The sequence below is a fragment of the Danio rerio genome, chromosome 17 (genome assembly GCF_049306965.1).
Source record: "Danio rerio strain Tuebingen ecotype United States chromosome 17, GRCz12tu, whole genome shotgun sequence".
NCBI classification, from domain to species: domain Eukaryota; kingdom Metazoa; phylum Chordata; class Actinopteri; order Cypriniformes; family Danionidae; genus Danio; species Danio rerio.
Window position 1 is genome coordinate 57809888 of NC_133192.1, and position 25252 is coordinate 57835139.

A 25252-nucleotide genomic window follows, 5' to 3' on the forward strand; every position below is an offset into this window, starting at 1 on the left:
CATACTGACAGAAAATTTCTCACACTGACACTAAAGCACACATGCCACTATGCTGACACACAGGTATTTGTAGCTCCGCCCTCTTCTCAATAGAGCACAATCTCATTTAAATTTAAAGCGACAGTCACCAAAACACCACAATTAGGATCAGAGCCTAAAAGGGTCCGTTTCAGAGAGGTGGGGAACATTATCTGTGTGCTATTTTGAGCTGAAACTTCATCTTATGAGAATAAGTGCGTAGTGATGAGTGTGGTAAAAGAGCTGGTGTGTGTGTGTTTCAGGCTGAGGAGGAGCAGGAGCCGGAGGGCCGCGGCAGCTCGGAGGACGACAGCTCAGATGAGGATGATAAAGGCTGGGTTCAGGAGGTGCGCGAGCAGCGGCGTCTTCTGCGCATGGAGGAGCGAGAGCGCAGCTACATCCAGAGGCAGGAGAGACGCCAGCAGGACCGAAACACCCGCCTGCAGAGCAGTGATACACACACACAGCAGAGCCACGGTGCGCAGCAGCCCCGCTTCTACCAGATCAAGAGCGGAGAGGAGTTTCGCAGCTTCAGCGACGTCTCCCGCAAGCAGAAGACGCACAAGTAGGTCAACACTCCAGCTGAGAAACACTAGGGCTGTCCGACATCGCCTACTACTCTAGTATGTACTACAGTGCATGCGGGAAGTCTTGATAGCGCTTCACTTTTTCCTTATGTGTTTATGTTACAGCCTTATTCCAAATTGGATTAAATTGATGTATTTCCTCAACATTCTACACACAATCCCCCATAATGACAATGTGGATAAAGAGTTTTTGAAATTGTTGCAAATCTATTAAAAATAAAAAGCCTGAAAATCGCATGTACATCAGTATTCACAGGCTGTGCAAGCTCTACATTGAGCTCGGGTACATTCTGTCTCCACTGATCATTCTTGAGATGTTTCAGCAGCTTCATTAGAGTTCACCTGTGGTCAATTCAGCTGATTGGACATGATTTAAAAAGGCTACACCTGTCTATATAAGGGCCCAGGGTTGACAGTGCATGTCAAAGCACAAACCAAGCATGAAGACAAAGGAACTGTCTGTAGATCTCCGAGACAGGATTGCCTCGAGGCACAAGGCTGGGAAAGGTGACAGAAAGATTTCTGCTGCTCTGAAAGCTCCAATGAGCACAGCGGCCTCCATCATATGTAAGTGGAAGATGTTTGGAACCACCAGGACTCTTCCTAGAGCTGGCCGGCCATCTAAGCTGAGTGATTGGGGGAGATGGCCTTAGTCAGGGAGGTGATCAATAACCCGATGGTCACTCTGTCTGAGCTCAAGCGTTCTTCTGTGGAGAGAGGAGAACCTTACAGAAGGACAACCATCTGTGCAGCAATCCACCAATCAGGCCTGTATGGTAGAGTGGCCAGACGGAAGACACTCCCCCCGCCTTGAATTTTCCAAAAGCCATCTGAAGGACTCTCAGACCAGCAGAAACTAAACTCTCTGCTCTGATAAGACTCAAATTGAAATGTTTGGAGTGAACGCCAGGCGTTACGTTTGGAGAACAGCAGGCAGCGCTCATCAGCAGGCTAACAGCATCCCTACAGTGAAGCATGGTGGTGTTGGCATCATGCTGTGGGGATGTGTTTCAGCAGCAGGAACTGGAAGACTAGTCAGGATAGAGGGGAAGATGAATGCAGCGATGTACAGAGACATCCTGAATGAAGACCTGCACAAGAGTGCTCTTGACCTCAGACTGGGGCGACGGTTCATCTTCCAGCAGGACAATGACCCAAAGCACACAGCCAAAATATCAAATGCAGTGGCTTCACAACAACTCAGTGAATGTTCTTGAGTGGCCCAGCCAGAGCCCAGACCTAAATCCTAGTGAACATCTCTGGAGAGATCTGAAAATAGCTGTACACCGTCGCTTGAGATGTCCTACAAAGAGGAACGGGCAGAAATTCCCAAAGACAGGTGTGCCAAGCTTGTGACATCATATTCAATAAGACTTGAGGCTGCAATCGCTGCCAAATGTGCATCAACAAAGTGTTGAGCAAAGGCTGTGAATACTGATGCACAACTGATTTTACAGCTTTTTTATCTTTAATAATTTTGCAACAATTAAAAAAACTCTTTTGTCACACTGACATTAAGCCAATACACTTTTTTGTTGTAGGTTTTGGAGGCAGTAAGTGGAAGTAATCGCCACTACTTGAGTTTGGAATCATTTTTAATGAGTGAAAATGCCTCGAATGTAAATGTCGTGCTCGATATGCAGTGAGATTAACCCTTTAAGATCTGGATAAGTGCTGACGAGCGCTGCGGCTGTCCTGACCTTGTCTGACTCTCATGTGTGGTTTATTGACAGGTAACACATGTTGACTCCGGGCCACATATAAATGAGCCAAATATAGTGAGCATGTCTTCCTGAAGCTCCTAAAGTGCAGGACAATTGCCCTCTCGCTCGAGCTTTACACGGTTAAACATTTACACTTTCTTCTCGCAGGGTTTTCCCATAGCAAAGTCAATGTGAAATTGAATATTTGTGACCTTGGTTGCTGCAACTTTGATTCCAGTATAGTCAAAGATTTGTAAAATGAAAGATTACCAGTTTAATGGGGGTTTTTTTCTCAGTGGATTAACCTTGTGTGGATTATTTGTTCACTTTAAGACTAACATGCGCTAGCAAAATAACCATTGTACATTGGGATTTCAAGCAGACTTTAAGTAGGATGCGTTCTAAAGCCTGATTTATACTTCTGCGTCAGGTGACCGGCGTAACCCACGGCGCAGGCAACGCGTGTAGCTGTGCATTTATACTTCAGCACGCTGTCTCTGTCGGTCAGCATTAACACTTCCGAAGCGCTAGTTGGCAGTGAGGTGTAAATGTTCCTCTGTGTCAAGTTTCTTCGCTACTTTTTTGCATTTCCTGAACACTTCCGGGATGTACAAGTGGCTCAAACTCGCTCATTTTGAGGCAGGGAACGGCGGACGTGCAACAACTTTAACTATGAGGTAAACACAAAACTAAACTTTCCATCAGGAGCTCCTTCACAGGACTCCACACTTGTAAACAATCGCTTCATTGGGTTCGCGCCATTCGCACGGCTCTCGGTCCCGCCCAGACTCGTCAGCGCTACCAAGCCGACCAATCACAGAGCTTAGGCTACGCGTCGTTGCGACGTGTAGTTACAATTTTTGAGAGGTGCACGTCAGCGATGGCCACGGCGAAGGGCTATGCGTCAGCGCCGTTGCATACGCCGGTGTTTGACGCAGAAGTATAAATCAGCCTTAAAGCATTCAAATAAGCATTTTATTGGACTGTCCTGCTTTTACTGCTTCTAGAAGGCAATGATGAAGGGAACTCTCTTAATAAATTGAGTAAAATTAAATTTTTTAGGTAATTTAGTTTTATAATGTTTATTTTAGCGCTGTCAAAATTAGTGCGTTAATGCATGCGGTTAATTTTAAATAATTAACGCGAAAAAAAAATGAATGCAATTAACGCAGTTGCAGGTTTTTTTTACTTCCTGTTGTGGTGGACGTGTGTTCAACATGCAATAAATGTGGATAAGACCAAGGAAGCACTTTTTGAAGGCAAGTTCCAGTATAAAACAATTAGTCGCATCACCAGGCTCTCCAAAGTTTCATGCAATTTTGGGTGTTTCATTTTTAACTTTCGACTTCAGTTGTAAGATGATACCGCGTGGCGAACAGAAAGAAAATCCTCCGCATTTCGTGACTCGGTGTTCCTTTAAGGTAATAAAATCACTGCTTAGGCTACACGGCAGACTTTTAATTAGAGTATAATCTTAATCATATTAAAATCGGAGTATTGGTGTCTTATGTAAATGTACTCAGAAAGTCTCTGGTGAAGTCGGGAGCTGTCAAAGACAGGGCATTACTCTGCCTTTCAGCATGAGCCCTCCAAGTTTAGCGTGTTTCCTCAATAAACGCAATGAAAGCGTATGCTTCGCGTTGTTGTGTCAGAATCCTTGTGAAATACAGTAATACTTTAGGACGCTTAGTTTAAGCAAATTTGATGAACGTGATCATGCGTGTTGAATCTGAGGGGAGTCGCTCCAGTATGGAAGGCCGTTGGGGCCAAAACGTCTGCAGCGCCTTGTGTGTGTGTCTGTGTCAGAGGGGGAGAGGGGTGTGCAATGTATTTAACGACCGGTTTGTGAGAAATTATCATTCATTTGCGGGCATTTGGGAGTCTCTGTGCACTTGCAGGATACTTCTAGTCTTAGCAACTGGATGAATGTAAAGGAGGATTAAGCTAAATTGTTTCTACTCTATAATTAACGTTCTCAACTCACAGCATTAAAACTTTACAGTGAGTGCAACAGTTTGTATTCAATAGTTTATTATTATAATTTTCCATTTTCCATATCTGTAATTCCTGTATTTTGGCATTTTTTTGCAGTCCACTTAGAATCCAACATGGAAATCAATGTTTTCTTTATTGGCATTGATTGTTTTGAAATGTAAATGTCATTAACATGCCTGTGTTTTAATTTCTGTAATAAATATGGCTGTCAAGCCAGGATCTTGATGGTTTATTGTGGGTTTGTTGTTTACATGAAGAAATCTGTGTTACAAGTTAAACAAAAATTCTATTAAACAATTATATTTTGAATTTAAATAGTTTTTGTCTTGCGTTTACATAAATTTTACATTTGAATAGCCAAAATTACAAGTTTCAGTATTTTAAATGCGATTAATCGCGATTAATTTTTTTAAAAAGGTGTGATTAATTAGTTTTTTTTTAATCGATTGACAGCACTAGTTTATTTATTTATTTTAAATATATATATATTTTTTTTTTATAGAGTTTTTGCCATGAAGATAATGCTAATAAAGCTGACATGGCAGTAAATAAAAAAAACACACTACAATACATTATGCATAAAGATCATATTTAATGAGCCACATGAGCCCTGATGTGTTTCTTCCGTCTTTCAGGGCATCTTTAGAGGAGCGTCTGCAGCGTTTGGAGAAATCAGACACACTGAGCCTCAACGACACCGCAGTGGGCAGCAAACAGCTCACGTTCACCCTCAAGAAGGTACGTTTGATGAGCACAGACAATCCCAGCAGCCACCTGTGCAGTTCGGTTACGATTGCCTTCTTATCATTTTGATATCACTGACTGAGTTACTTTAAACAGTAATATTTCCATAACCCTAAATGTACATTTCAAAATCCATAAAAGGGGCCCTGTAAAGCAAATCTATTATGAACATGTCACTTTTATAAGAGGTTTAAACCCAATTGTGTGGCAGCTAGGGATGGGTGTCGTTAAGGTTTTAACGGTTTTACTACTTTTATCTATGCCACTTATCTGTTCGGTATTTTAACAGTTCTCTTATCGGTACTTTTTGTATGTATTTTTCCCTTTAAAAAAATTTTAAAACAAACAAATTATACAGAATTAACAACATCTGCGATCACCAAAACGCCACATTTAGGATCAAAGGTTAAAAGGGTCAGTTTTGTGAAAAGGGGCATGATAGTTCTCCTTTATTGATTGGGCTGATTTACAACTAGTCCTGGTTTCTAAAAGAGTCGTCTGCTCCAGTCATGTGTTTCTTAAGATTGTGGTCCAGAGTGTGAACATGTAAAATGACAGAAAATGACACAGAGCACACAGCTGAAGCTCACGCCTGCTCTCTAAAATAACATCTGACAAGTGCCTTTCCTATATATTCGTGTTATAAACGTGTAAGTATTACGAAACATTCGCATCTTTTGCTAGTTTATTATTTGAGATGTAGAACGCATGGAAAGCATCCGCATAGAGAGGCACTGCAGCGCTGCTGAAGATTGTGGGTGTTTACAGGGGTTTGATGGAGTTTGTAGCTTAATTGTTAGCGGTGCCGAACAGCATTTCCCATTGTTTGCATCCTTGTTTACGTCCTCGCTACAACATACCGTTAATGCTAGACACTGTGTAAGTAATAGATCATATTTAACAAAAAAAAACACTTGTGGCTCACGATCCACATCTTCATCTATTATGGTTGAGCTGCTCCTCCTTGGAGGAGTTTCAGCCAAATCCAGCACCGCACTGGGGGAGATTCTGGAAGCTGTCCTTTGTCAAATGCTAGAGCTATATCTTTATAATTCTCTGGAACATAATGAAATTAAACTATAATCACTTCTCTCTTCGTGTCGTGTCCTTTGGAAGCCCAAATACAGAAACAGAAGAGGCTCTGTGGAAATAGCAGCGTTTGGACGCCATTTTAGCTTTCTCTGCTGTAGCATTACAGCACCTCTGGCCACGCCCCTTTGCTGCACGTGATTAATGCAAATAACCTGAAAGGTTTATGACATCATTAACCCGGATGTATTTTTTGTAGTCCTCAAATATCCTTCGCTTTAGGCTTTGCTAAGCTAACTCTGTAAAAGCCAATGTCTTCCTTTGCATTGAACTTTGAGCGTCTTGCATTCAGAGATGTTTGTTCACACATTGCTACATCACACATCATCTAAAGTGTAACATATGATATCGCACCCCTATAAGAGCTGCTTTGCTTCTTTTATCTTCACGTCTCTGCTTTAATGAAGATTGTGATGTCCTCAGAGCGCCTCAGATTTCCACATTTGAGCTCAGATTTCTGCTGACCCGCACGGACTCTGATGAAAGGCTTTCTGTCCTTTGACCGTTTGTGCAACTCTTTCATTCCCACACTCCTCGTTCTCTGAACTCGCTCTCCGCTGGATTTATGTATGGAAATGTTTTGCTAACTTGGTCGTTTGAGCTGCTCCTGATAAGATTTTCCAAGGATCAATGATTGTGAAGCAGGACGTCCTTCGCAATAAAGACTCAAGTGCTGTTTTCAAAGGGGCAGTTCACACAGAAATGAACATGTATTCAGTAATCAGAGTTCCTTCTGTTGAGCATAAAAGAAATTATGAAGAATGTTGGAAAAAGCAGTCATTGTTTATTTCTTTACCATGTAGATTGTGCGGCAGCAGCTGAACACAGACGTTCTAGTAAACTGAAACTGCGTCAGTCCAGTGTTCAGAGTTGAAGTTCAGTTTATTTCAGTTCAGTGTGGTTTAATTTTCACTGCTGAAAGTCTAAACACTGAAGAGCAAATCCATCCATGCTCTGCTCCACAAGTCCCAAACTAAGCTATTTTTTTTGTCCGTGTTAACTCCATAATGTTGTTTTGTCCATAAAAACCCATTCATTCATTTTCTTTTCAGCTTAGTCCCTATGTTAATCAGGGGTCACCACAACGGAATGAACCGCCAACTTATCCAGTATATGTTTAAAGCCTGGTTTATGCTTCTGCGTCAAGTGACCGGAGTAACCCACAGCGCATGCAAAGCGCGTAGCTGTGCATTTATACTTCTGCGCGCTGTCTCTGTCAGTCTGCATTAACACTTCTGAAACGCTAGTGGGCAGTGAGGTGTAAATGTTCCTTGAGTTTCTTCGCTGGTGTTTTGCTTTTCCTGAACGCTTCCTGGATGTACAAGTGGCTCAAACTCGCTCATTTTGAGGCAGGAACCGGCGGACGTGCAGCAACTTTAACTATGAGATAAACACAAAACAAAACTTTCCATCCGGAGCTCCTTCACGGGACTCCACACTTGTAAACAATCTCTCCATCAGGCTCGCGCAACTCGCACGGCTCTCAGCCCCGCCCAGACTCGTCAGCGATACCAAGCCGACCAATCACAGAGCTTGCACTATGCGTCATTGCGACGTGTAGTTACATTTTTTGAGAGGTGCACGTCAGCGACGTCCACGGCGAAGGGCTATGCGTCAACGCCGTATCATACGCCGACGTTTGACGCAGAAGTATAAATCAGCCTTTACGCAGCGGAAGCCCTTCCAGCTGCAACCCATCTCTGGGAAACACACACACTCATACACTATGGTTAATTTTAGCATACCCAATTCCCCTATAGCGCAAATCTTTAGACTTGTGGGGGAGACCGGAGCACCCGGAGGAAACCCATGCCAACACGGGGAGAACATGCAAACTCCACACAGAAATGCCAACTGACCCAGCCGTACTTCCTGTGCACTTCTGCATTGAAGAATAAGGTCAATACAAATTTATATATATATATATATATATATATATATATATATATATATATATATATATATGAATGGCACGGTACGGTATTTATTGAATAATTTACAGGTAAAGCAAAACTAATGAAAAGACTCGAAAAAAAAGTGGCAAAAGTGTTTATTTACCTTAGCACTGAACATATCAATGACATATAAATCAGCCATCTATCTGTACGTTTCCAAACAGAAACTTCAATTTTAATAACAAAAAACTATTAAACCATATAAAAAAATATAGTTTCAGTTTAGTTTTGTTGAAAACTCATCACATTCAACATTTAATCACTCACTCACTCAGATAGAGATGGGTTATTTAAGGAGAATGATCATATAACTATAATCTGGTAAACGCTGGGATCTCTGGGCATGTCCCCTGCAACAGAAACCACCCTCTCATTTGGGACTGAGGTTTCTGGGACAGAGAGATATGATTTAGCCCAGGTTGACAGCAGTGGGTAACGCTGTGCATTGTCTTTCCACCACTTGAGAGGACAAGCCATGAGTGAGATAGAGGTCTCTTTGCAAGTCAATGTCTGCATCAATCTAACAAGTGTGCTGTGTTCTGCAGTCCCCATGACTGTTTTTAGCCGTATTCCCCGACTTATATTTCACCACAGTCTGGCAGTGCCTGCATACTGTTTTTTTCTTCGTCTGTCACCTTTTCTCCTTTTTCGTATCTTATTAGAAAGAAACCGAAATGCTTCCACACATCCCATTTAAAACACGCTTTAGGTTCGATCATTTGCAGCTCTTTTTCTTCCCCGCTACAAGCAGCACACTCCATTTCCACATTACTGGATCTGTAGTGACAACAGACCGCAAAGGATGATGGCCACACCTGGGCTGATGGGAATTGTAGTTCCCGCTACCTCCCGTTCCCTTCATTCGCCTGAGCAAACTTTTCTCAGAAATATAGTTTTATTGAGTCGTGCGCCTACGGTAATATTGAAAAACATTAATATTGCAGTATGACGGTATTTACAATATTGCTACATCCCTAGCTTTAATGTCAAGATAAATAATCCAGGGAAAGTAGAAAGTAAGAAAAATAAGACTTCTCTTCCCCCATTGGCAGATTATTTAGCTTGTTTTAAGGAAAAACTCACTTAATTTTGACTCTTTCTGAAAACGAGACGATATTTTTTTGATCGTGACTCTTGATTTTGTGTCGATCAGACGGAGAAGCAGCGGTTCCAGCAGCAGGCTGAGCGAGACCACCACGAGGAGAGGAGGAGGATCAGACGCTCCGCTGGACACTTACACTCCAACAGAGGAGGAGGAAGAGGAAGAGGCGGAGGCAGAGGAAGAGGTGGTGGAAGAGGAAGAGGCGGAGGAAGAGGAAGGAGACCGTTTTAACCTGACAAACAGGACTTTAAAAAAAAAGGTCTGATCACAGACATCTGCAGGAAGAACTCCAACATTGAAGAGACTGTTGTAAATGTTCTATTACAGATGCTGTGTGTGTGTGTGCGTGCGTGCGTGTGTGTGTGAGTGTGCGTGTGTGTGTTTGTTTTTATATCGCAGTTGGGACTTAAACCTGAACGCACACAGACTCATGGGGACTTCCAAAATCGAGGGCTTCATTGTTAAATCACACAGCTTATAAATGACACATAATTAAACACACCGGAAAAGATGATTCATTGGATTTATTCATATTATTTAAGGTAAGTGGTTGTAAACAATGTACACTGGCTGAATTTAAACAAACAGAATAAGCTGAACATTAAGTTTAATTAGTTTAAATTCAGCCCATATAAACTGTTTACAGCTGCTCACCTTAAAAAATATTAAGTAAATCTAATAAATCTTTATTTTTAGTGTGTTTTGAAGATGTGAAAGTGCAGATTGTTTTCTGTGAGGGTCGGGTTTAGTTTGTTTTCTTTTGTGGATACATCATTACGTCTGTGAGAGTCTCCGCTGTGATATAGGAACGTGTGTGTGTGTGCACCAGACTCCCCTATTTTCCACAACATCTCTCCGTACAGTCTAAACACAACCCAGTGTTTGCTGAAGAATCATAAAACATCTTTTTTTTATCAACTTCTGCTCTCTTCTGATCTTTGACATTCACACAGAAAATGGATCCTCATTCAACATGTAACATGGCGTGTATTTCAGTGCATCAATTCAAGTCACTAGTCCCAAATAAAACAAGCCAGTGGCGACAGTGGAGGAACAAACTTCACCAATTGACCAAAGTGAAGGAAAAAAACTGGCTAACTGATCATTTGCTGCACCTTAGAACAAATATATTCAAACATATTAACCATTGTGTGGTGTTCAGATTCCTTCCCTTTCTGTTATGTTCAGGATGAAAACATCCACTGGATTAAACTGCTGGACAAATGCATCTCATATATATATATATATATATACTCTCCCTTTGTACGTGTCATCAGAGAGGGAAAGCCCCGCCCACTAGTGACTATCTCTCCCTCATTAGCATATTAGGTTAGTCTTGTTGTTGAATCTGCCACTATGCTGACACACAGGCATTTGTAGCTCCGCCCTCTTCTAAAAAGACCACAATCTCATTTGCATTTAAAGCGGCAGTCACCAAAACACCCCAATTGGGATCAGAGAGCTAGAAAAGATTATCTGTGTGGTATTTTGAGCTGAAACTACACTTGGACATCAGAGATGCATTTTACATTTTGTACAGTGGGGCATAATAGATCCTCTTTATGTGGCACTGTAAGCACTTGCCCGTTTAGTGAGCATTAAAATACCCTTTAGCCTTTTCTAGGCTTTCGATAGCATCTGCTTTAATGAATGTGAAACTATCAGCTGCTGATATTTGAATATTGTGAGTAATATCGAGAAGCGAAAGCTGCAGGTTTCCTCTCGGCTGTTTGTCACTTCCTCCCGCCCTCAGGGTCAGGTTTTCTCTGACTTCCTGTTTTAGATGTGTTCTGCAACCAACCATCATATCAGATCACTCCGACGTCTCAAAACTGTTGGGTAATGGGTGTTTTAATAAAAGCAGGCGTCTTGATTTACTTGGAAATAATCTGAACGTTCAATAACTCATTACGTGTGGAAATCAAATGGGTCCCGCTAATTAATTGACGCATTTAATTGGTAGTTGCTACATTTATAATTACAATTAAATTTTTAAACCTGCCCTAAGCTGACCTGTTTTCCCCCTCAGTGGTATTGGAAGTATTGTTCAATACAATATGAGCGCACTAAATATACGTTGCATTTCTTTTTTATATGCAAATACATACAGTAGGGGTTAAGGCTACTTAATGTAAAGTGGGAGCATAAAGGGAAATGCAATATACTTATATAACAACTCTTTGTAGTAAAAAAATAATGTACAATGTAATCTAAAAAACTATTTTCCAAAATGAGTAAAAAGGACAGACTCTTTACTAAAACATTGAAACTATAATGATGACTGAAAGTGCATGAGCTTAATATACACTCGCCGGCCACTTTATTAGGTACACCTGTCAAGCTGCTCGTTAATGCAAATTTCTAATCAGCCAATCATATGGCAGCAACTCAATGCATTTAGGCATGTAGACATGATCAAGACGATCTGCTGCAGTTCGAAGCGAGCATCAGAATGGGTAAGAAAGGGGATTTAAGTGACTTTGAACATGGCATGGTTGTTGCTGCCAGACGGGCTGCTCTGGGTATTTCAGAAACTGCTGATCTGCTGAGATTTTCACGCACAACCATCTCCAGGGTTTACAGAGAATGGTCTGAAAAAGAGGAAATATCCAGTGAGTGGCAGTTCTGTGGGCGCAAATTCCACATTCAGAGTAAATGCCATATATAATATTATAATATTATATATATAATAATATTATAATAATATAATAATATATATATATATAATAATATATATATATATATATATATATATATAATATATATATATATATATAAATCTATATAACAGTATCTCAGTCATCCTAAACACTGTTTAATGTCATAATTGTTCTCATCAGGTCCTGAAAAACGATCCAGCTGAGGTTTTCTGTTGCTGGTTTTAGGTCTTTAATCCTGCAAAGTAATGTTAGAGATCATCTAGAAATGCGCCGTTTTATTTTGCCTTTGGAAAGTGCTTCAGTGTGTGTTTTAAGAGCAGGGTGACATCATTACAGCACAAACCACACACTCACACGCATTCTCATCATTTTATTTTTATAGTATTTCACCAGTCAGGTCAGTCTGTGTGTTCTGAGTACCTGACAAAAGTCTTGTCGCCTATCCAAGTTTAAAGAACAGCAAATAATAGCTTGACTTCTAGTGGATCATTTGGTATCGGAAGTGGCTTACATGAAAGGCAAAGGCCTCTAGATGACGCTGATTTTACTGGAGTTTCAGTGACTCTCAGAGTGCTGATCTCTGACATCTGGCAATTATGACCTTTTTGTTCTGGTCTGCTGGCAGTGAGAGAGCACTTTACAGCTGGAGCTCCTCCAGGAGGAGATGTGTCCAGGGAAAGAGCCAGTAACTGCAGGAAGCCAGTGTCAGCAGCTAAAATGATGCTTCAGGTATCCTGCTCAATAATCAATAGTGTCTTTATGACCTAAATGAGTAAAGGGAGATAATGTACATCCAGCAGTCATTCCTCTGAAAGGATGATCAGCAGCTGTTGTATAAGACTGGAGATTTCATTCTGAGAAAACGAACGGCTGAATGTAATATCTAAGCCTGTCGATTGAGTCAGAGATGAACACACTAATTGCAAGGGGATTTCAGTGACTTTGAACGTGGCATGGTTGTTGCTGCCAGGCGGGAGTATTTCAGAAACTGCTGATCTGCTGGGATTTTCACGCACAACCATCTCTAGAGTTTACAGAGAATGGTCTGACAAAGAGGAAATATCCAGTGAGCGGCAGTTCTGTGGGCGCAAATGACTTGTTGATGAGGCCAGAGGTCAGAGGAGAATGGCCAGAAGCAGGGGCGGAAATCTGGGAGCCCCCAATAAATATCTAGAATATAAATTATACCTATAAACTCCGATAACATCATCTTCTGCCATATTGTGTATGGTGAGAGTTAAACAAATACAATTTTAACGTAATTAATTATTATTTAGCCTACAAATATAATATTATTATGGTAATGTTATGTAATAATAATAATAAGTCATTTGAACAAGCTTTTTTTTTTTGGAGCGTATAATATATTTTCTCCTAAACGGCATTTACTTCAAAGGGCGCCCAAACTTTTTCACACAGCATTGTTTGATCTGTTCGTGCACAACCTACACGAGCTGAAGCATGCAGTGGAGTGTAGAGAAACGCCTCCTTTTCCTAGAAATTCAGCACTGAGCCCTCAGATGGTCCCGGATCAGACAGTGACGTATTAAGGGCCGGCTTTTTGACCTGGATCTCTGAAGAGGGATTACTCTGAATAAGCGCACCCTCTTTTGTCTGTGTGTGTGAAACTCCAGCAAAACCTCTGTTCACCCTCTTTTCACCCTTTCACTGGACATGCAAGTGTAGTAAAACATCAGTCAAAATATTACACTCACATACAGAATTGGCTTTTCCACGTAAAAGTACATTAAAGTCTTCAAATCTGAAAGATTAACCCTTTGTGTATTGTTCAAACTGACTATGCTTTCGTTATGTTGGTGGCTGTTTTTGCTCCATTTGACTTTCATTGTAATCACATTTTTTGATTGCAAAGCCATGACAGCATACACTCACTGGCCACTTTATTAGGTACACCTTAGTAGTACCGAGTTGGACCCACTTTTGCCTTCAGAACTGCTTTAATCCTTCATGGCAGAGATTAGTCAAGGCACTGTTAATATTCCTCAGAGATTTTGCTCCATGATAGCATCACGCAGTTGCTGCAGATTTGTCGGCTGCACATCCATGATGCCAATCTCCCGTTCCACCACATCCCAAAGATGCTCTGTTGGATTGAGCTCTGGTGACTGTGGAGGCCATTTGAGTGCAGTGAACTCATCGTCATGTTCAGCAGTCTGAGATGATTGAGCTTTATGACATGCTGCGTTATCCTGCTGGAAGTAGCCATCAGAAGATGGAGACACTGTGCTCATAAAGGGATGGACATGGTCAGCAGCAATACTCAGGTAGGCTGTGGTGTTGATGCTCAATTGGTACTAATGGACCCAAAGAAAATCTCCCCCACACCATTACACCACCACCACCAGCCTGAACCGCTGATACAAGGCAGGATGGATCCATGCTTTCATGTTGTTGAGGGCAAATTCTGACCCGAATGTGTCAGCAGAAATGGAGACTCATCAGACCAAGCAACGTTTCTCCAATCTTCTGTCCAGGGGCGGATTTTGGGATCCTGAGCAATTCCAGCCATGGGGCTCAAGTCCTGAAATGCACCCTTTCCTCTTTTATTTCATTTTTATTTATATTGCTGTTTGTTAAATGACTCAATCGTCTTTTCTACATTTTAAATGATTCTTTTTTTTTATTGTAAAAATTAACAGCTTAAAATGATACATATATTTTTAATAAATTTGACTGCTGGACTGCTCCACGATGGGTATTTTATTTTGTAATATTATGATTACACAACATTACATTAATATCATAATATTGATTGTATACTAAACAATATTTAAGTGTGTTAAAATTAGATTTGTTTAACTCTCACTGTACAAAATATGGCAGAAGATGATGTTATCGGAGTTTATAGGTATAATTTATATTCTAGATATTTATAAGGGACCCCCAGATCTCCGCCCCTGCTTCTGGCCATTCTCCTCTGACCTCAGGCATCAACAAGGCATTTGCGCTCACTGGATATTTCCTCTTCTTCAGAGCATTCTCTGTAAACCCTAGAGATGGTTGTGCGTGAAAATCCCAGTAGATCAGCAGTTTCTGAAATACTCCCGTCTGGCAGCAACAACCATGCCACGTTCGAAGTCACTTAAATCTTCCCTATTCTGATGCTCGCTCTGAACTGCAGCAGATCGTCTTGACCATGTCTACATGCATTGAGCTGCTGCCATGTGATTGGCTAATTAGAAATTTGCATTACCGAGCAGTTGGACAGGTGTACCTAATAAAGTGGCCGGTGAGCGTAGCTACAAACACCATGCAATCTGCTGATGAAAACGTAATGTGATGCACACACTGGTCAAAAACCCGAGTCGAAAGAGATTCAAAGTGCTCCACAAGTGTTCATTCAGTCCAGTGAAGCACACTATTTGTCAGGCGAGCGCATGGGCTCGTCTCATTATTTGTCGTTCTTTCTAAATGTCCATCCATGTGTGTAGAGAAGTGGTCTCGATCTCTTTTGCGCTCTCTGTCTGGCCTGGTTTATCCTCTTCTGATCCGTTCTTTCTGATCTCCCTCTTTTGTGTGCCTGGAGGAACTGCACAGAGAAATGTGCTGACTCCAGCGCCGCGGATCTGTGCTGTCTGAGCTGCCCACAGCCATCGTAAACCTCAGCAGCTCATAAAAACCAAGACTTTTTTTGGTCTCAAAAGTCAAGCGAGGAGCTTTTGAGATGAATGCCCTGCACTGCGATCACCTGCTAAAGCTATCGCCCTGACACATCAAACACTGGCGAGCATCTAATCCCAGCATTCTGTCTAGAAACCAGGATTAAATCCGACCGCAGAGGAGCATGGCCACAAACCCTCCTGAGACATGATGTAACGGAGGAAAGACATGCGAATCCCTCTGCTAAAGTTGAAATCGCTGATTGGTAAAGTCATTATGCTTTTAGCTCATTCAACAAGTTGCCAGAACAGAGCAGGCTAAGCATTAAATAGGGGAGTTACTGTATGCTAGGATGCTAATGTGAAGCTTTATTGTGTCTGCCAGAGAGTGGTTGGGTTTGGTTTTGGCGTGGTGCGCTTGTAGTGTGAGTGAAAAGCACGCCTGAGCCCGAAACTGAAGACGCAATGTCACTTTTAAGGGACTGTTTTATATGGATTTAGTCATCATTCTTAATTTTCAATGAACGCGAACTGTCATAGTTTATGAAAGATGCAAACCCATCGCTGCACACCAGCTGCACCTTTAGCAAACCTCCTAATACGCGAAGCACAAGGAGTTTTATGTGAATTTATCAGCATCAAAAGAGGTGGATCTGTTCAGCTAATTATGTGACTGTGTGTCACTGCATCCCAAACAGGCGAGAGCACTACTCTTTTTGTTAAACTGAACAGTCGCGTGTTTTCCACACAGTACAAATAATAAAGGATATAATTAAAGGAGATGGGGGTGGCACAGTGGTTAGCACTATCGCCTCACAGCAAGAAGGTCACTGGTTTGAGTCCCAGTTGTCATCTATGTGTGGAGATGTTCTCCCCGTGTTGGTGTGGGTTTCCTCCGGGTGCTCCGGTTTCCCCCACAGTCCAAGCACATGCTCTACAGGGGGAATTGATGAACTAAATTGGGCGTAGTGCATGAGAGTGTGTGTGAATGAGTGTGTATGGGTGTTTTCCAGTACTGGGTTGCGGCTGAAAGGGCATCTGCTGTGTAAAACATATGCTGCGGTCAGGGCCGGAGCAAGCTGAACTGCCGCTCTAGGCAAAGGACGGTCACGCCGCCCTCAAACCTAAAGTAAAACCGGGGGAAGGGGTCTATTCTGCCGCCCTAGATGTGGCTATAACTGAGGCGCGGGTGGCAAGGGTAGTTTAGGAGACGCCACCCTCTATTCTGCCGCGCTAGACGAGGATATAACTGAGGCACGGGTGGCGAGGCTAGTTTCGGGGACGCCGCTCTCTATATTCTGCCACCCAAGACGCGGATGAGGGCGCGGGTGGCGAGGGTAGTTTCGGGGACGCCGCCCTCTATATTCTGCCGCCCTAGGCGGCCGCCTAGGTTGCCTCTATGGAAGCGCCGGCCCTGGCTGCGGTTCATTCTGCAGGGGCGACGCCTGATAAATCAGAGAATAAACTGAAGGAAAACTAATGAATTAAAGGTGAAGTATGTAGGATTGACGGTCCAAGTTTAAAATATTGGATAGGATTTTTTTCATCCAGAAATATAAATACACAGCCACTTACGTTGCCTGCGCCGTGGGTTACGCTGGTCACTTGACGCAGAAGTATAAACCAGGCTTTACACTGTTGTATGGAATCCTCTTCAGTGCGCTACTCTATAGCGGGTTTGTATGTAAATACGCACGTGACACACGTGTTTGAACGTTAAGCCTGATTTATACTTCTGCGTCAAGTGACTGGCGTAACCCACAGCGCATGCAACGTGCGTAGCTGTGCATTTATACTTCTGCTGCTGTCTCTGTTGGTCTGCAATAACACTTCTGAAACGCTAGTTGGCAGTGAGGTGTAAATGTGTCTCTGTGTCGAGTTTCTTCGCTGCTGTTTTGCTTTTCCTGAACACTTCCGGGATGTACAAGTGGCTCAAACTCGCTCATTTTGACGCAGGAACCGGCGGACGTGCAACAACTTTAACTATGAGGTAAACACAAAACAAAACTTTCCATCCGGAGCTCCTTCACGGAGATGGGTTGCGGCTGGAAGGGCATCTGCTGTGTAAAAACGTGCTGATTAATAAAGGGACTAAGCCGACAAGAAAATGAATGAGTGAATAATTAAAAAGATAAATAAAAATAATAGACCACCGATAAATCAGAGACTAAGGAAAGTGAATGAATGAAGAGATAGAAAGTTGGTAAGAAAAATATAGAGAACATAAAAATGATGGAGTAGTTATAAAGAGAAAGAAGAAATAGATTGAGGAAGGGAAAGATTGAGGGAAGAAAAAAAAAGAATACATAAACAAAAATGAAGGAAAACATCTGAAAAAGAACGAACGAAGAAATACGTTGAAGGATTGAAGGAAAGAGAAAGACTGTAAGCAGAGATGTTTAGAGGAACAGCGACAAAAGAAATATGGGCGGAGCTCTGTGGATGATACGCATGTGATGTCATCAGCCTGATCATCCAGTCAGAAGCAGTTTGTTCTTGTTTGCTGAAGACTACTGTAAACTGATCCACATTCAGCAGGATGCTGCCAGCAGGTGATTAAACATGAAAATAATATCCTGTACCTCACTTTCCAGAATGTCCCTGCTGAAAAATCCAGCTTAAACCAGCCTAGGTTGGTTGGCTGGTTTTAGCTGGTCTATCAGCCTGGTTTTAGAGGGGTTTTGGCCACTTCCAGGCTGGTTTCCAGTCATTTTCAGCCTGGTCTTAGCTGGTCAGGCTGGAAAGCGACCAAATAAAACCAGCTTGACCATCCTGGTTTACGCTGGACATAGCTGGTTTTGGCTGGTCATCTCCCAGCCTGTATAAAAACATATGCTGTATAAGTTGGCGGTTCATTCCGCTGTGGCGACCCCAGATTAGAAAAAGAAAATTATTGAATTAATAAATAAACCAATATATAATGAATAAATATAATTAAGTGAATATTATATAAATACTAATAAATATATAAGTATTGGCCAATTTGTGAATGTATTTTTCAGCAAATAAATAAAATAAACTTAACTAGGTAAGTATAATGTAAATAAATATAGATCACGTATATACTAATATACATATTTATTAATATAAAAACAAAGATATTCAACCATTAATAACTTTGATTGAAAGTAAAGGTAATTGCAGGCTTATGATTGTAATACATGACTTTATTACCAAACACTGTAATTTACTATAGTATTTCTTCAAGCGGTACAGAGATCAACGTCACTGTCAATTTGCTCTTTGAAATCTGTCTTTAAGTCAATATTACACCAATATGCTCGCCACACACCGTGTCAGTGTGTCCTGTTACGTAACACTCTGACGCCATTTTCTCAGAAGACTTCCTCTTGAGAAAGCTCGGTGCAGAAAAACCAGCACGTGTGAACATGAAAGCCAGCATTTGTTATGAAATGTAATGTACACACACACACACACACACCCGAGATGAAACCTTCTAATATTAAGTACTGTCGTTTTAACCCTAGTTTTATGTGTTTGGCTTCATTTAGGCTGTGTCTTGAGGCTGTTTTTATTTTACAACACTGTTTTACAACATATTTGTATTTAAAAGCAACATATTCCAAAAGATCAGGAGCTTTTGACAATACATCAGAAAAATACACCAATTTATTCATTCATTTTCTTTTTGATGAACACAAAAAAGATCTTGATGAGCTCAGGAAGTCCTGCAAGAATGCTTTCTTCTTCATTCCAGATGACTTTATTAATCAGTGATTTGAGTCATGTCAGAGATGTATGGATGCAGTCCTCCAAGCTCATGATGGAGTCAGACACAATATTCATTCTGTCTCCACTGCAGCAGGACTTTATATTCTATACTGGACATTAATTCTGTTCAGTGAGGAGACTTTAGTCTGAGCAGAGTCAGACCGCACTGTCCTAATGAAATCATTAATAATCAAGGCATGATCAGATTTTGTTGTGCTCAAATCAGCGTCATCTAGAGCAGTGTTTCTCAACTGGTGGGTCGTGACCCAGAAGTGGGTCGCAGGAACATTTTCAGTGGGTCACGGAGTGTGTGGTCAATAAAACACCAAAAGTTTAGATTTTAACTTCTATTTAGCTTATACTAGACTTTTATTTTGAAATGTGCACGCAACAACCGTACCGTTTGACATCTGAAATTTCATTTCATTATATCAAGAAATATATCGAAGCACAAGTACAACCCTGAATATGTAAAGTATGGATTTACATAATATTGATGACAAAAAAAAGGCTTAAAACCTCAGTGTGTCATATGTATTGAAGTGCTCTCACAAGACCCTGCTGAAAAATCCAGCTTAAACCAGCCTAGGCTGGTTTTTGGTTTTAGCTGGTCGACCAGGCTGGTTTTAGAGGGGTTTTGGCCACTTTCAGGCTGGTTTCCAGCCAGTTCCAGCTGGTCAGGCTGGGAGAAGACCAGCTAAAACCAGCTTGACCAGCCTAGCCAAGCTGGGAGTCCAGCCAAAACCAGCTATATCCAGCTTAAACCAGGCTGATCAAGCTGGTTTTAGCTGGATTTGGCTGGTCATTTTCCAGCCTGACCAGCTAAGACCAGGCTGGAAATGGCTTGAAACCAGCCTGGAATTGGCCAAAACCCCTCTAAAACCAGGCTGGTCAACCAGCTAAAACCAGCCTAGGCTGGTTTAGGCTGGATTTTTCAGCAGGGGCAGCCTGATCTCAAGAGAAAACGTAAGTATTTTACGTTTTGCCAGTTTAGTGGCTAATTCGTACGAATTCGTACGAGTTCAGTCGTACGAAATGGTACGATTTTAAAAAGGAGGCGTGGCACCTGACCCCACCCCTAACCCCAACCGTCATCGGGGGATAAGCAAATCGTACTAAATTGTACGAATTAGATCGTACGAATTCATACGAATTAGCCACTAAATGAAAAAGTTACGAATTGCCGTGAGATTGTGTTGGCAGGGGAGAGTATAAAACCTTCTTAACTAAAACGACATTTAGAAACCAAATATCCCAGTTGCAAGGACAAACCTGTGGGCCGTTTTCTAAGCTAAGGGCATCACAAAAGTGCATACATTTTGTTAAATGACAGCAATAAAATATTGTTTATTTGTAAGTCTTGGTGATTTTCTTATGATTTATCTGTCACTACTTGTGTGTTAACAAATAAATACTAATGAATTATAATTCCTAAAATTGTATTACAGTTCCTAAAAATTTAGGTCGCGGCTTGATGACGATGTAAAAATGTGGGTCCCATGGAAAAACCAGTTGAGAACCCCTGATCTAGAGGCCTTTACCCTTCATATAAGCCACTTCTGACACCAAATGATCAACTAGAAGTCAACTTACTATTTGTGTTCCTTAAATTACTAAATTAAATAATTAAATTATATATATATATATATATGTATATTTTCAACCTTTTTTTTTTACAGGAAATGGTAGAAAAATCTGTGTCATTGTAAATACCTTCAGTTTTATTATTTGTTTATGATCTGAAATTTTTCCCATAACCTATACCTAGAAAAGCACAGTCATGCATAAGTTTCTTGCAGCTCCAATAAAGCATAACTGAAGTCTGAGGTCAGGTGTCCAGATACAAACACACACACACACACACACCGGTAAGGTCTAACACTAAGTAGCTTTAGGGTAAAAGTGTCCGCCTTAAGATTTGTGTAAATAAACGCAGATACAACATGGCGCATGCGCGTGATCTGGACGCTCTTACACACTGTTGATGTGAGTCTTAACAGGATCAGGTTAAATCCAGACTGGCTCTGAGAGAGGGGAAATCTCTTTACAGGTTTACACACATCAATGAGCTTTGCAGATGCGGTCTGAGCCACACCGTGACCTGTGCTGACTTTTCACCTGCCCTCATGGTAAATATATGTTCGCGGTCAGAAGTATTGGCACCCTTGATAAATGTCAGCAAATATAACTGTGAGAGTTCATCAAAAACATGCACATCACAGTATTATGAAGCATCAACATTATGACTTGTTAAAAGAAAGATGCCACAGACCAAATGACAGATAAATGACCAGTATATTATATAGTATACAGTATATTTTCCATTATGTTTACCCTTCAATCATGAAATGCAATATTATACATCATTTAATTACGACATGTGAATAATCAGCATAGAAAATGCATTCATATACACTGGGGACATTCCACCGAATGGGTAACATTTACAGTCAGGTCCATAAATATTTAGACATCGACACAATTCTAACATTTTTAGCTCTAGACACCAACACAATGGATTTGAAATGAAATGAAGATGTGCTTTAACTTGTCAGCTTTAATTTGAGGGTATTGACACCCAAATCAGGTGAAAGGTGTAGGAATTATTTGAACAGTTTGCATATGTGCCTCCCAATTGTTAAGGGTCCAAAAGTAATTGGACAGAATAATAATCATAGATCACTTTCACCTTTGCAGGGTTTGTTTATTTATTCATTCATTCATTTTCTTTCCGGCTTAATTCCTTTATTATTCTGGGGTCGCCACAGCGGAATGAACCGCCAACTTGTCCAGCTTATGTTTTACGCAGTGGATGCCCTTTCAGCTGCAACCCATCACTGGGAAACATCCACACAATAATACACTACGGACAATTCAGCCTATTCTACTCACCTGTGCCACATGTGTTTGGACTTGTGGGAAACCGGAGCACCCGGAGGAAACCCACGTGAACACGGGGAGAACATTCAAACTCCACACAGAAATAACAACTGACCCAGCCTGGGCTTGAACCAGCGACCTTCTTGCTGTGAGGCAAACATCCTACCCACTCCACCACTGTGCAGGCCATCATAATTATTATTATTATTAATTTGTTTAATAATGTTTATAATTATGATTATTATTTTTGCTATTTTATGTTATGATCTTTATTATTATTATTATTATTGTTGTTGTTGTTATTGTTATAATTATTTTTTAATTCTTATTATTATAATTATTATTGTTGTTTTATTACTAATTTATTATTATTATTATTATTTTTATTTATTTATTATTATTATGGTTATAATTTTTATTATTATTATTATTATTATTTTATTGTTATTATGATTATTATTATTATTATTATTTTATTGTTATTATGATTATTTTTATTATCATGATTATTTATTATTATTATTATTGTTATGCTTATTTTTATTATTATTATTGTTGTTGTTATTGTTGTTATCATTTTGCATAAAATAACAAAACTGTCATTTTGGGATATTTGTTAATTTCTTAACATTCACAAAATTAATGTTTAATGAGTGAAGAAGTCAATATTTGGAGAAACAATAATAATATTCTTCTAAACAGAATGAATTCAGTTTAATATTATCAGACGTTTCTTAAACAGTTTTACAGTTCACTCATACTCCTCTAGATTAGTGATTTACGTACAGCAAAAACAGGCAACAAACAAAAATTCCAAAGATAATTTAAATTAAAAAAACAAAAAAACAAAAACAAATAGAAAACATTCACAAGACGCCAAAAACAGATTCATAATAGCTTACATTAGACAAAGCTTTAACCTTTTTACAGCTCTGAGACTTCATTAGCTGAGTAAGTTCGTTGAAAAAACCCTTGTATAAAGGAGGAGATTTTGAAAGTCGTCTAAATAAAATAGTAATGCATAACGAGTGTATGTAGCTGTCCGATCAGAGGCGCAAAAAAGGGGTGTGCACTATATGCGGGGCATAGGGGCGCCATACATGGGGGGAGCAGGGGGGCGCCATTGTGCCAAAACTATTTTTAAAAATTATTCTTACTTAAAGTTTTTAATAATCAAAATAAATAAATATTTTGTGTTAAGATTGTTTATTTTGCGTTTAAATTACGTTATAATATTGTATTTTATTAAATAAAGAAAATCATACCGCCTAAAGGCACCTAAAATCAAAATCAAATCTAAAAGCGCCTAAAAATAAAAAGTATTATTATTATTATTAATTTTATTATACCACCCCTCCCCCTCTGTTGACCATTTGATTGATCTGTTGCAGCTGGATAAAAAAAAATAAAAACTAATATTTGGTTTAAAAATATATATTATTTCTTAGCCCTGTTAAAATTGACATGTGAACAAATACTCACAAGAATATTCGCAAAACTTGAACCCACATAGCCCTCAGTAAATTTGCAGTTGCGCCCCTCTGCCCCTGCCTCTGATGGACCATTTGTGCATGTGTTTGCGCACGTTGTGCGTGCGTGCGTGTGTGTGCGTGCGGTCGTGCGCGCGTGCCTACACGTGTATTTGCGCACGTGTTGTATGTGTGTGCGCGCGCACGCGTGTGTGTACTTGTTTTTATATCATAGTGAGGACTTAAACACATGGATTAATGTAGATTGTTTAATGTGAGAGTTGGGTTTAGGGGTAGGGTTGTGTGTGTGTGTGTGTGTGTGTGTGTGTGTGTGGTCCTGGTATTGATCATGTTGTGAGCACTAAATATCTCCACATAAACAGTATTACAGTCAGTTTTGATTTTGTAGGGATACATTCGTTTAGTTATTTGGTTGGTCCCCATGAGTAAGACGACTTACAAATGATTCAATTATTCATACATTTTCTTTTCGCTTTTGTCAACTTATTAATCAGGGGTCACCACAGCGGAATGAACCACCAATTTATCCAGTATATTTTTTACGCAGCGAACGCTCTTCCAGCTGCAACCCATCACTGGGAAACACCCATACACACTCATTCACACTCAAACACTACAGACAATTTAGCCTACCCAATTCACCACATGTGTTTGGACTGTGGGGGAAACCGGAGCACCCGGACGAAACCCACACACACACCGGGAGAACATGCAAACTCCACACAGAAACGCCAACTGTAACTCAAACCAGCAACCTTCTCGCTGTGAGGCCATTGTGCTACCCACTGTGCTGCCCGCTTAAATTAACTTAAATAATAATGCAAAATCAACATTACGTACGCATGTTAATACAGCTGTTCTGCACCAGTTAAATCTGTTTACTGTTGACATTTAAATATATCTTAAATAAATAACTCAACAAAGGCTAAAAATAACCCAACAAGGCGCCAAACATTTAACCCAACTGGTTGAGTTATTAAAAATAAGCCAATAAAGGGTCAAAATATACAAACATCTTTCCAGCCATGGAAGTCATGAGGCCGTGTGTGTGTGTGTGTGTGTGTGTGTGTGTGTGTGTGTGTGTGACTTGTCATGACACACATAATGTGTCTTAATGCTCTTATGTCTGTATCCATCACAGACGCTGTCCTGGAAAACGGTCAGCCGGTCCGCTCTGGTATACAGCAGGCTTAAAGGTGACACACAATCCTCCTCCCTTTAATCGCTGCCACGACACACTCTTCAGAACACATCTGCACTAATGCAACCCTCAGCTGCTCACTACCACTGCTTACGCCCACCCAGAGCTGTGATCCAGACATGCAGAGGAAACATCTGCAAGTAAAGCACTGCTTCCATCCCATGAGCTCATGACGTGGCCTCACAGTAAGAAGGTCTCTAGTTTGAGACCCGGCTGGGTCAGTTGGCATTTCTCTGTGGAGTTATGGGATGCTGCTGGTCTCTGCTCCGACAATGATGTCGATCATTTCACAAAGTGACTTTTGTCTTGGATAGCAAATAATATATAGAGGAATTGATTACAGAAAAAGGACTGGCAGCTGATTACCATCATTTACATGATCAAACAAGTTCATACCCGGCTGAAAAATCCAGCTTAAACCAGCCTAGGATGGTTGACTGGTTTTAGCTGGTCGACCAGGCTGGTTTTAGAGGGGT

The 25252-nt window shown here is 40.7% G+C and overlaps 1 protein-coding gene across 3 annotated transcripts in view; it reads left to right on the plus strand.

Annotated features, from left to right (window-relative positions):
- Positions 1–10111, plus strand: part of nol10 (nucleolar protein 10) — a 39368-nt gene extending 29257 nt beyond the window's left edge. The window contains 3 exon segments of one of the 3 annotated variants that reach the window (NM_200237.1): positions 282–583; positions 4939–5041; positions 9245–10111. In NM_200237.1, the coding sequence (NP_956531.1) occupies positions 282–583; positions 4939–5041; positions 9245–9424 (585 nt within the window). In that variant the 3' untranslated portion in view covers positions 9425–10111. 3 annotated transcript variants of the gene reach the window in all.
- The last annotated feature ends 15141 nt before the right edge of the window (positions 10112–25252 follow it).